Source organism: Perca fluviatilis, chromosome 2 (genome assembly GCF_010015445.1).
Source record: "Perca fluviatilis chromosome 2, GENO_Pfluv_1.0, whole genome shotgun sequence".
NCBI classification, from domain to species: Eukaryota; Metazoa; Chordata; class Actinopteri; order Perciformes; family Percidae; genus Perca; species Perca fluviatilis.
This window is the reverse complement of record NC_053113.1, coordinates 39,121,099-39,133,410: the sequence shown is the minus strand read 5'-3', so window position 1 is coordinate 39,133,410 and position 12,312 is coordinate 39,121,099. Positions and strand designations below refer to the sequence as shown.

At 40.7% G+C, this 12,312-nt stretch overlaps 1 protein-coding gene across 1 annotated transcript in view; it reads right to left on the bottom strand.

The window, feature by feature from the left end:
- Nucleotides 1-520: 520 nt before the first annotated feature.
- Nucleotides 521-12,312, bottom strand: part of b3glcta (beta 3-glucosyltransferase a) — an 84,536-nt gene continuing 72,744 nt past the window's right edge. Inside the window, exons 12-15 of the mRNA XM_039781475.1 lie at nucleotides 5,410-5,509; nucleotides 4,687-4,806; nucleotides 3,674-3,818; nucleotides 521-781 (exon numbers count right to left, since the gene is read on the bottom strand). Coding sequence (XP_039637409.1) covers nucleotides 614-781; nucleotides 3,674-3,818; nucleotides 4,687-4,806; nucleotides 5,410-5,509 — 533 coding nt within the window. The 3' untranslated portion in view covers nucleotides 521-613. The remainder of the gene's footprint in view (nucleotides 782-3,673; nucleotides 3,819-4,686; nucleotides 4,807-5,409; nucleotides 5,510-12,312) is intronic.

Genomic DNA, 12,312 nt, shown 5'->3' with positions numbered 1-12,312 from the left:
GAGAAACAGATGGTCTTAGTGTAATGAGGTTGTTTAGGTGAGTCAAAAGTAAAGGTAAGACGTTGATCTGCCTGAGAAGCAGTTATGGTCTCCATGTTGGGTATGTTTCGGAAGTAATTACAAACTTTCAGCATACTTTAGAGATCTTTAATACCATTTAGCTGCACCACACAGTCTCTTTTTCACCATCTTAGTCTTAGCCTCAATTAACCTTTAACAACTTCATCATTTATACATTACTGGTTAATACTAAATCCTATAATTAGGCCTCCAAAGAAATAGAAAAGCAAATCTCAAATATTTATACTTTTATGTCAAAATAGAGCACATTGTACAGCATTACTGATACTTTTTGAAAGATACAATATCTCCTAGAGAAGATCTTCCTCTGTAAGGTTCAGATTTTTCACATGATATAAATATACACATATTATATCCATATTTCCAAAATAACAGTAACCTCAACATGCAACTCAGCCATGAAGTCTCAAACACACACACACACACACACACACACACACACACACAACAACACACACACACACACACACACACACACACACACACACACACACACACACACACACACACACTAGTTGTGTGCTTAAAATGATTATAGCTCTGTCTTAGCGCTCTTATTAAGTCCATCTGAAGCTTCTGCCCTCAGGTCATTCTTAAGCCATTGGTTGAAAACAGCGATGGGGTCGATGTTCCAGTGTTTATGGAAAGAGATGGGCACCTGGTGAGCTAAGAAGTCTCTGGCATAGTCCTCTGGGCGCGCCTGAAAGGTAAGATTAAGTACAGTAATTTATATTTGGAAGCGGCCACAACAGACTGCGTGCAAGTGCTGCACACAGAGCAAGAGTGAAGGCATGAAAGTGTACGTTTATGTTGAAACAGATGCAGCATACTGAACACTGAGCAATGGAAACTATTGTGTTTTTAGAAATGATTTTTCCACCGCACAAAACACCACTAACTGAATTATTGAGTTGTTGATTTTATTCAAATTGATTCTCTGACAGATGGAGCTATAATTTGGGTTAAATCAATGTATTGGTTTGTCAACTTCTTCAAAATCGGTATCTTATTAAGGATCCTACACACTCATGGTGCACTCACACAGCTGATTTCACTCATTAACAGATTTAACAGAACAGAGTCATTGATAATGTTATCAGCAACACCTGTGCTTTTCCTACTATGACAAGCCTATATGTGTGCTGTTATTAGTCTGTAAGCTCATATACTGTACATCCGAATCAACAACACGGCCTGAAAAGGTCAACAGATATGGATGCCCATTCAGATCAATCATTCAGGGTGACTGAACTCCTATTTAATTGATATAGTACTATAATGGCATTGCACAATGTTCCTAACCTTCACAAAACCAATTCTGCAATCATCTTAAGTTGTCCAATGATGTCAACAGTAGCAAGTTATACCATACGACGTGAATGTGACATGATGCAGCAGTTACATCATGTCAGCAGAATGGGAAGAAAGGGAAACCTCACATAACTGCCAGTATTGCAGTCATTTTTCTTCTCTTTGCCAAATGGGTGATATCGCGGCTGTCAGGAATTCCTGATATCTCCGACTTAGAATTACAAGTGCAGAGATCTAAGATGACTTAAACTTAAGCGGAGGTGTAATCAGCCAGTTAAACTGAAAACACCCGTGAGGGTGTGCAGGGCCTCTGAATATCAGATATGGGCCGGGTGTGCTGTCGACTACCAATAAGATAGAGGTCTCTCTCAGCTCTGGGTGATGAGTCTGCAAAACCGGTGATGAAATTCAACTTTCTTTGCAGTTTATCGTTCAAAGGTGCCACGTATCTCACTGCAAAACCTCCCCTTTGACTTAACAGTGTTGAGGAGATCTAAAATGATTACTTTCCCCCAAGCCATAAAATAATTAAATTATAAATGAAATTATTTCCAGTATATTTTGGCAAGAAAATACATGGATGGTATTTTATTCCAAAATGGGTAACCACTTCAGTCTCACCACCATACAGTAGGAACACACACACACACACACACACACACACACACACACACACACACACACACACACACACACACACACACACACACACACACACACACACACACACACACACACACACAGCACGATATCAGGAAAATATGCGATACGTGATAACGTTGTTGAATATCGCGATAACAATATTAACAGGTATTAGAGTGTACTCAGTTCTGCCTTTCTGTTGCTTTCAGTATTCTTTTAAAATAAAACAAATTGCTTGTTGAATTTAAAACAAACAATCATTTCTAACATTCTTTTATTGAACAAGTTGAACATTGAAGTGACAATGACAGGCACCACTAAAAAAGAACGACATACACTTTAAAGTGCAGTTTTCTACTGATATTTTCTTTCCAGTAATGGAGTGTCCATCACAATATGTTGCATCTTTTCTGGTGCTGCCGCGATTAGTCGACTTAGTCAACGTAATCGACCATTAAAATAAATCGACAGCAATTTTTTTAGTCGACGTCGTCGTTTTACTATCGAACGCCTATTTATGTTTGGTCTCCTGTCTCAAACGGCTCTCTGTAATTCAGCTCCACACCAGTCGGTGCGCTGTGCGCGCCCTGCTGGTTAATCTGCTCTCCTCTTACTTCCCCCTCCACTCCGCCTTCACTGCTTTGATTTGAAAAATGGCGGAGGCTGGTAAAAGAGTGGTCTGTAACTTCGCCGTACAAGTTGAGCAGAGGCTGCACAGTTTGACCAGCAGGCAGTGGCGTGGCCGCGGTACACCAGGCCGCCGGATGGTGTTGCTAAGAACTTGCGATGTATAACTATTATAAGACCGGCCCTTGCGGTCTCAAAACACTACCGGCCCACCGGGAAAAGTCCAGACGCCGCCTCTGAACGTAAGTAAATGATTATTAATGAAACGGCGAGCAAGTCTGTACTGTTTATTAACTCTTGACAAGTACAATGACTGTCTTTGGATGTTAAACAGGCTACTTAGACTTTGGCAGTAATGTTTTAAACCCCGCCATGCACATGCAAGTGTAAACGCGAGCAGCTACACACTGGCTGCGTGGCGTGAGCGTGGCGTTTCTGTTTCGTGTCAGTTGCGTGGCGGCTGAGTGGCATTTTCTATGTCTTTACACACCAGAAACGTTTTCTGACGCGGCACTGGTGCTGCTGCTGCTAGCCTTGTCTGGACACATGGAGGTTTCCCATTGATTACTGAACTCAAGCAGTAGTATATACTTCATGTTAAACATAAATATATACTGATCTGATTACAGCAAAGACAACGTCGGCAGTATTAACGGCAAAATAGGCTCCAGAATATTTCGTTGTGTATTGACAGGTGCAATATTTGAAAATCGATTACATAATAAAAAAATAAACACTTTTTTTTAGTCAACTAATCGAAAAATTTGTCGAAAGATTAATCGTTAGAAAATTAGTTTCCTAGTCCTTTCGCGATATGTATATTGTGCCAGTTGATATTGCGATGACGATAAAAAAAACTATATATTGTGCAGCCCTAACACACACACACACACACACACACACACACACACACACACACACACACACACACACACACACACACACACACACACACACACACACACACACACACACACACACACAGGATGTATTGTAAGAGTGTTAATACAACCTGATGGAAGAGTGGACTGTGTGTGACAGGAAGTCCGAGGGCGTTGAAGCACATTCCCAGCACCATGTCATCCGGCGCGTCATTGCTGTAGCACTTGCAGCCGCTGTTAAGAAGTCGGACCACAGCCTCCCTGCTGAACACCATACTGCAGCATCACAGACACAGAAATGTTCAAATGGATACATAACACAGCCGATTTAGCTGCACTGTAAATGATCAGTTTAGAAGCAAATGTTAAAAAACGACCAGACAATAATAAGCGTGTCTTTCAGCTGTCATCTTAGCTTATTTCATTCAGTCGGTGAGAGGGCGAAAGAGTCGTGAGTGAAACTGAAAATCAAGCTGAGAGGGAGATGTGGTTTTCTGTGAATCAGCTCTGCACAACAGTGATGTGACATCTCTTTGAAAAGCGACGCAATTACACATAAAAAAACAAATCTTGGGTTGCCACTCAAAACAGTTATTAGAAGATATCACTTTGAGAAAACTGGCAGTTGCAGTGCTGTAAAGTGTCACAGCAAGTGACGTGTCCCTAAATAGAGTTTCTCACACAGCTCAAGATTCATCTATTGTACAGCCTTCCTCCAGCACTGACAGCTGACAGCACGTTTGCTTATTGCCTACTTTTTCTTGCATGTAATAAGAAATTATGGATCTTATGGAGTTGTCTTTTTTTTGTGCTATAGGTTTTCTTGCAGTAACCAACAGTTTGCATGACGTAGTGTAGTATTAAGAGTATTAAGCACTGACTCCCTGTCCTAACTTATCAAGTGATGACTATCTGTTTATTGTATTATGCGGTTATTCCATATTTTCATTAAGTATCTTTAATATTACAGTATGCAGCCTGCAAACCGCAATGTCCCTCAAGGGAGCAACGTCATTTTAAACTGAATTGAAATGGTTTATCTGTAAATTACAGATTACAGGTTTTCCATTACATACGTTATAGTCCCTGTGCTTGCGTATATCTTTCATCATTATTCCCCGGGCATCCGAGCTGCAAAACTCACCCTCCACCCCCCGTGATGTAGCTGTAGCCGCCTTGGCTCAGGCCGTAGCCGTACCTCTCCCCGAGACACACTGGTTCTGAGGGGTTGTAACAGCTCAGCAAGACCTGCAGTCTGGAGAGGCTACAGGAAGCACAGATCAAACTCATCATCATTATACACACATCCCTTTGGGTACACACATATGAAACTGTCCATTTAGAAGCTGTGATATTTTTTAATTTTATTGATTTGATAGGGACCATGCATATTTATGAACATTGTTCACAACATTGTCAAAAACACCATGTAAATATGTCAGAATTAGTAAAAAATAACTACTTTTCATCTGCAGTCCCTATATATATATATATATATATATATATATATATATATATATATATATGTATCTCTGCTCTCCCTCAGGCACTATTACACAGCCAGAGGCTTCCATATGGAGGGGCAACCTGATGGATATAAAGTGAAGCCAGCTGGACTTGAATTATGTACTGAGCTTTTTAGATGTTCAGCAGGATGGTTTTATCTCTGGAACTAATTTCCACAAAATGACTTAATTCCAAGCCTCTCTCTCTTTCACTGTGCAAACCTTTTCATGGCTGAGACTGACTGTTACAAAATGCATGAATAAATGTCACTCTTTGAGAGAAATGAAAGCATGGCATTTAAAGAATAAGACACTGTGAAACACTATGTTGAAAAACCCATTTCTAGATCATGAAAATATACCTGATGAGTGTGTCATCGTCCACAACGAGGAGCCACTTGGTGTTTGGGACAGAGCTGCTTAGAAATCTTTGAAGGATTGCAAACGTCTTCCCGCAGTGGCCTGCAAACAGAGACGTGATATCAATGCACTGGCCTGTACCACTTAATCACATATTGACCATGTGCTGTATTCTGCTTTACAAAGATAAATGACCTTGTAAGAAAAATGCACTTAATCAGGCATTTACATGCACACACACGCCTGCATACACGCAAACACACACAGGACAACAGCTCTGCCACAAAAAGGAAAAAGTGTAGTCATAAATTATGCTAAAGGAGTCGAAAAGGTGTCTGCAACATTTTACTTTGGATAAGACATTACTGTAACTGGGGTTCGATTAGATAAGGTTAATTTACACAATATCAAAAAAACAATTGCATCAAACACTTTGTTAATTAGACTTTCCTTCTCTTGATAGTAGCCTTTGAGGAGGCAATACAGATGAGTAGGACTACTGTGCTCTAACCTAGTCTGCATCACCGGAAGTACATTTCCATGATAAAGCCTAATATCCACACGCCAAATGTCAGGCTTTGCTTGATGTGTTGCCATTTTTTTTTTTAGATCAATTTTTTATTATTTTTTAGCACCATCCAGACATACACAACAAATTCCACAATATGTGCCAGGTAATGTCAAGTGGTGTATAGAACAGATGAACACAAATTGAACAAGAACAAAAACCCTCTCCCACCCCCCCACCCTCTGCGGTCTCGAGGAAAACAAAAGAAACAAATAAACAGAAACCACACCTTGCCTAGTCCTCTAGTTCTTGTGGCGCTGAAGTCATTAGGTCTGATATTTGTGCTTCTGTGCTTTTCCATAGGCTGCTCAAGCATAACTATGTCTAGAAAATACGCCAACCACTGTTTTATACAAAGCGAGTGGGTGAAGGGGTGGGGGGGCAGCGCTGAGCTATCATTTTCTTGGTTGCAGTTGAGCCGGCTAGCCAAATCCTCCTCTGTCTCTCGAGCAGGAGTAATTTAGAGTCATCATTAAGTAACAAAACAATCGGGTCAGTAGGGATTAAATATCCTATCACATCAGATATTATTGATGTTGTTTTATTCCAGAACTCATGCACCTGTTCACACTCCCAGACCATGTGCAGGAAAGTTCCAGTTAATTCAGGTTGACAGAACGTACAATAGGGAGTGGGAATGGCTTTAGAGACGTATCTCTTGTGAGGAGTCCAATATGTCCTATGGCATATGTTGAAGTGGATCTGCTGGTGATTTGGGTTCTTGGAACAGTGGGAAATGTTGTCCCAAACTGTCTCCCAATTAATTACGTTCCCCTCAGGGCACAGCTCTCGTTCCCATATCTTTAGTATTGGGAGTTCTCCTATGGATATTTGCATCAGTTTAGCATAAATCTTGGACACTAATCCTCTCACAGGAAAATCAACAAACCATTTAATGACTGGATGCGTTGCCGTTTTAAAAATTTCTTCGCTACGGGAAACAACAACAACATCCGAGCTAGCAAGCTGCATGCTGAAAATTACAAATTACAAAGAGCAGCATTTACTCTATAACTGGGACGTTTTGGGACCAAGTTCCTTCCTGAGACTATTTTGCAGAGCGTCCAGAGCTAAGCGCTGCCCGAGAAGACTGATTGGTTTAAAGAGTGTTTTTTCCTCCTATGCTGGAATGGATCTGTGGTGTAGTCAGACCTTACTCCACAGCACTGTGAAGATAGATCTGGCAATGTGAGACTAGCCCTAACCTTACAAGGGTGCAGAACATTTGCAACTTATATTTCAGCATTAAACTGACAATTGGGTGAACAAGTAGCGGTTCTGTATTGAGCTCAAGGACACCTCAAAGGCAGATGTGACTGTAGGCGGACATATCAGCCTCTGCAGTGATACAACAAGTGTCAAAAATTCAAGGGGCAAAATGACTCCCCCAGCTTTTTAAGACTCCTATTGTACAACATAAAGGAAATCTTTCCAATGTGAGGATGCGTCCTCTCCAAAGCTTTGTGAGCAGAGAAAGCTGTTGTCTTTATTCTGGCATCTCAAAGAAATAATAAGGTATGTCTGGCATGATGGGCCAGGAAGATCAAACTTTTCCTACTCTGGCATGTTTGACATAACTCTCAGATGGAACAAAATATTCTGCCAACTCCTGAAAACAAAAACAGTGATGTGGTAGTACACAAGTGATACGAGGAACCCGAAGAAATATACTCATCAGAATCCAAATATATGCACACCATCAGAGAGCTGAGACATGGAAATCCCTGGTGGCAAGCATCGCAAAGAATACTGAGGCCCTACTGTTTTATTTATAAAAGGCACCCAAGGTGTTTTTCCCCTAGTATCTGAATATAATAGAAGAAAGGACACCTTGAACTGCTGACAGGAATAAAATCCAAAAACACACTTTTAGAGGCAGATCTCCAGACAAGCCAATCTTATTTCTGGTTTGCGGAGGTTATTGAGGGATGTTCAGGGGCATGGGAAGATGCAGTAGGTTCCATGGTTATGTCTCACGCAGCATCTATCTGTATTAAAATATCAGCACAAAAATGAGACCCATCACCACTACACCTGAGCATAATACTACACAAAGTTCCTCAGCGAGTGTCTATCAGCGAGTGTTTTTCTGTTTATACAAAAATTAATTTTTCTTTGTGACTACAGATGGCAGCATAATTACCCAGACAGTTTTAAATGGAGTCAAAGCTTGATTCTACAGGCAACCAAGTGAATGTATTTCATGGTTATAGTCTATAATTATCTATCTATCTATCTATCTATCTATCTATCTATCTATCTATCTATCTATCTATCTATCTATCTATCTATCTATCTATCCAACTATCTATGATCCATGGCTGCTTTATTAGTCATGATTTTTCCCCAAATCTTGTAGCAAAATATATTGTTCTGCTTTTTACAGAAAAAATACATTGCTTGGAATTGATTATAACTTACTTGAAATTCTGAACATTCTCCCAAAATATACAAAAATACTGTATTTTACACACACACACATACATTAGTGATAATAGTTTTATGACTTGGCTTTCAAAGCACAGGCAAGTCAATGGAATCAATGAAGTCAGTGGAAGGTGAAAAATAATAAATATTAATGGTGGTGGCTGCAGATTCCTCACATATTGATGACTGTTGACGAAGTCCAAGACAGCTCTCAGCAAGCATTAGCATAAAGCTTGAGGTCTTAGAAATGAAACAGAAACAGGTCAACAAAAAGAAAGAAATGATGTCCTGACTTTGACAGTTATCGGATCTGAATTTTAGTCCGATAACTGATTCAGTACCATTTGGGTATTTGGCACTGAGAGATAGATTAACTGACTTTTCATTTGACCTCAGTCATATATCATTTCAGTGCATACTTATCTGATTAATGCAGTGGCTAGTGGCTTTACTGTATCCCTTTGTGACTGACTCCATTGCATATTTGTTTTTAAAGATACAGTACAATGCGCATTTTATTTTCTGTTGTCATGGTGTTTAATCAAGGGCCAATCAACTTTAAAATCAAAATTTTTCTAGACATCAGAAGCAAACCACTGGTAAAAAAAAATCCAATCTACTGCTCTGTTTGATTGGCAGTATGCATAGTTACTAAACTGACAGTGGCTTCAGTATCTGGCAGCTTACCAAAGTAGAGAAAATCCCACTGCCTTGATGATGGACTGTGGATTGCTGCCAAAATTCCAACACTTGAGTGTTGTCTCCCGAAAGTAGAAAATATGGCATGCAGTGGAAGACAAAATTAAAGGAAAAGAGACACTTTCCCCAATATGATCTATGATAAAGACTCATCCAATGCTGGCTTCCGAAAATACAAACAGAATTTATCGGTTGAGAGGAGCAGAGCCAGGGCCTTTTCTGGAGTAAGACATCAAACTCACACAAACTTCACACCAGCAGCACCCTGGGTTAGCTAATATGCCGAGGTATGCAAATGAGCAGGTTTGAGAAGCCAGACAACATCCACTCTGGTTTTTTTCCTCTCATGGCCTAACCAGCTGCCAGCCTGCCAGCTTCGCAGTATGCAAACTGTGAAAAAGAGCACAGAGCATCTTTGCCCTGACCCCAGTATTTGTCGTATGGAGGGACAACATCATGACAGACCTCACTTAAAAACATTGAATATTAATATTGCTCTGCTCAGTGGAAATGAACGGACGACCATTTAACACATCTTTAGATTAGAATAGGTTACCAGTTTATTTACCTAAAACTGCATCAATTACTTAAAAAATCAATAGATATTTCAAGAAAAAAATGGTAAACACTCGCTAGATCCACCCTGTCAAGCTAGCTAAATATCATATAGTAAACTTCTTATCTTTTTGGGACTTTTTGGGGGTTTTGTACTGATGGTTGAGTAAAACAAGCTATTTGAATAGATCTCCTTGGGCGGTGAGACCATTACAACAGACATTTGTTTTAAATTATTTTATGACATCTTTGACACCATATGATTAATTAATTAGACACCTTGTGGAGGCGTCAATGTGTTTTCTTTCTCTGTCACAGGTGCATGTATGAGTTGCATTTTTTTGTTTTTAGATACTGATCTTATACTGGACTCACTTCATCACTTCAGTGGTTTATTTCTCATATGGACAGGACGTCAGAAACACAATTCGGTATAATGTAATCTAGTACGTCACCACCAATGGGATGGAAACCATGCAATCGTTGATATAATACACAGCAATCAGTGCGAGAACTAGAGAATAGGTAAACAAAAAAGCTGCCAGATTGTATTTGTATCTATTTAAACCATTAACTCTATTAGGTGTAAATTCAACAAGTCATAAAACTATTGCTGCACAGTACATGAACATTAAAAGGTGCTGTAGGTAGGATTGCGAAGATCCAGGACTTAGCCAAAAAATTTGAACATCGACAACTTCTCAGTCCCTCCCCCCTTTCTGCTAAAGCCCAAACAGTCTCCTAAGCCCCAACCCCCACAAGGGAGAATCAATGTGTGTTCATGAGCAGTGATTCACACGCAGTTAGACACCCGACCCCTGATTGGTGCATCTGGCCGCTGTTGCTATGATACCGGCGGGATAAATGAGTCTTGCGCCCGACGCAAATCTAAAATGGGTTGGTCTGATGTAGCTAGGTGTGGTTTGGGCGTAACATGAAAATAACCAATCAGAGCGTCATCTCACATTCCCTTTAAGAGCAGGCGTGCTTGTTCCATGGCGTATTGCTATTATGACGGCGGATTTGCCTGGTGCACGCCAGAGGGAGCTGTCCGGGATGCGACAAAGTAATAAATGCCCGTCTTGGCTGGGTGGCAATGTTGCTGCGGCCTCTCGGGCGCATCTCCTCAAGTCTGGAGAGGATTGCTGCAGCCATGGAGCGTGGGCCTCCAAACGCACCACCTGCTCCGGTTGTGCCCCTTCCTCCTCCCCCAACTCCATCTATGTCCACCCGCTCCATCAGGAGCACATCATGCATTGCCAATCCCGGACCAGATCCCGCCGGAGTGTCCAATATAGTAGTAGTTCTCCTTAAGTCCTCTAATATTTCCTCATTTATGTCATCAACACATCCATGATTCATGGAAATGTTGTGTAAAACACAACAAGCCACAAATAATGCTGCGACTTTTTGAGGACTGTACTGTAAATGCCTCCTGATCTATCCAAACACCTGAAGCGCATTTTCAGTAATATTTTTCCTTGTAATTATGTATGGTTTACAAAAATGGGAACTGCTGCGTCTGTGTAGATGCAAAAGCGTATGCGCGTTGTGCGCACGCTACATTATGGCCAAGCATGCGCCCCTAACATAGCATCTGAATAATGCGCTACTTACTTTAGACTAGCGCCACTGACTTTAGACCAGGTTTTTCCTGGTCTGTGGCGGAATTGTTTTCTGAAACCGCAAAATAGCACCAGGGAATGTTTGCGCCTGAACACGCCTCCTCTTTTCGCTGAACCACCCCCGTGCGGTTTTAGATTTACCGACATGCGTCTGTGGAGGTAAAAGTCCACTGTGCGTCGGGTGCAAAATAGGAATGATACATGTCTCGGTGTACAAAGTCAATTGCGTGCAAGACAGGGCCCAGAGTTTTTTTTAAATAACCTGCTTCATGTAGTTCTACTGGAACATAGGGTCAATTTCAGCAAATATGACAGAAAGTTAGTTTTATAAGGCTTACCTACTGCACCTTTAACCACCAACAGTTAATTCTGAGCAGTCATTCACTATATAATACAAACAGACATGTTTAACAATTTCTCAGAAATGTTATGTTTCTAAAATCAATGTGATTTTAGCTTTCTTTCTTTTCTTTCTTTTTTAAAGCAGGCTGGTTTCAGTCAAATGTGGCCTGATTCCAAACAATTGCACATTAGTGATGCATTATAAGCTGAAGAGGGATTGTACTGTCACCTTCCTTTTTACTTTTTACATATCAGACCTCCTACTTTACACTAGGTATGCCATCTCAAGATGTTCTGCAGTTATGACTCTACTTTTACGAGATGTATCAGTGACGTCAGGGTATACTACACACACATTTGCATTTACTGGTGGCATTATACCGATATGGAGGGAAAGTAACAATCAGCAGGCTGGACGAAAGACATTGTCCTGCTCTTCACTAGACTCAATGTGAAACTCCTCCATCACTGCAGATTCTTCACCTTCACAAATCAGATTTAATGGTCTTAAATGAGATCAGCAAAACTTTGTTTCCTTGTGGATATTTCCCATGAACATTTGATTTAAAAAAAAATCATATGTGATGACCCCAGCGAGCATACAGCACACCTGAATCAGAGAGCACTGACAGTTGGTGCAAGATTTATCTGTAGCTGTGTCAGGAAGGCAAAGGAGCTGGTAGTGGATT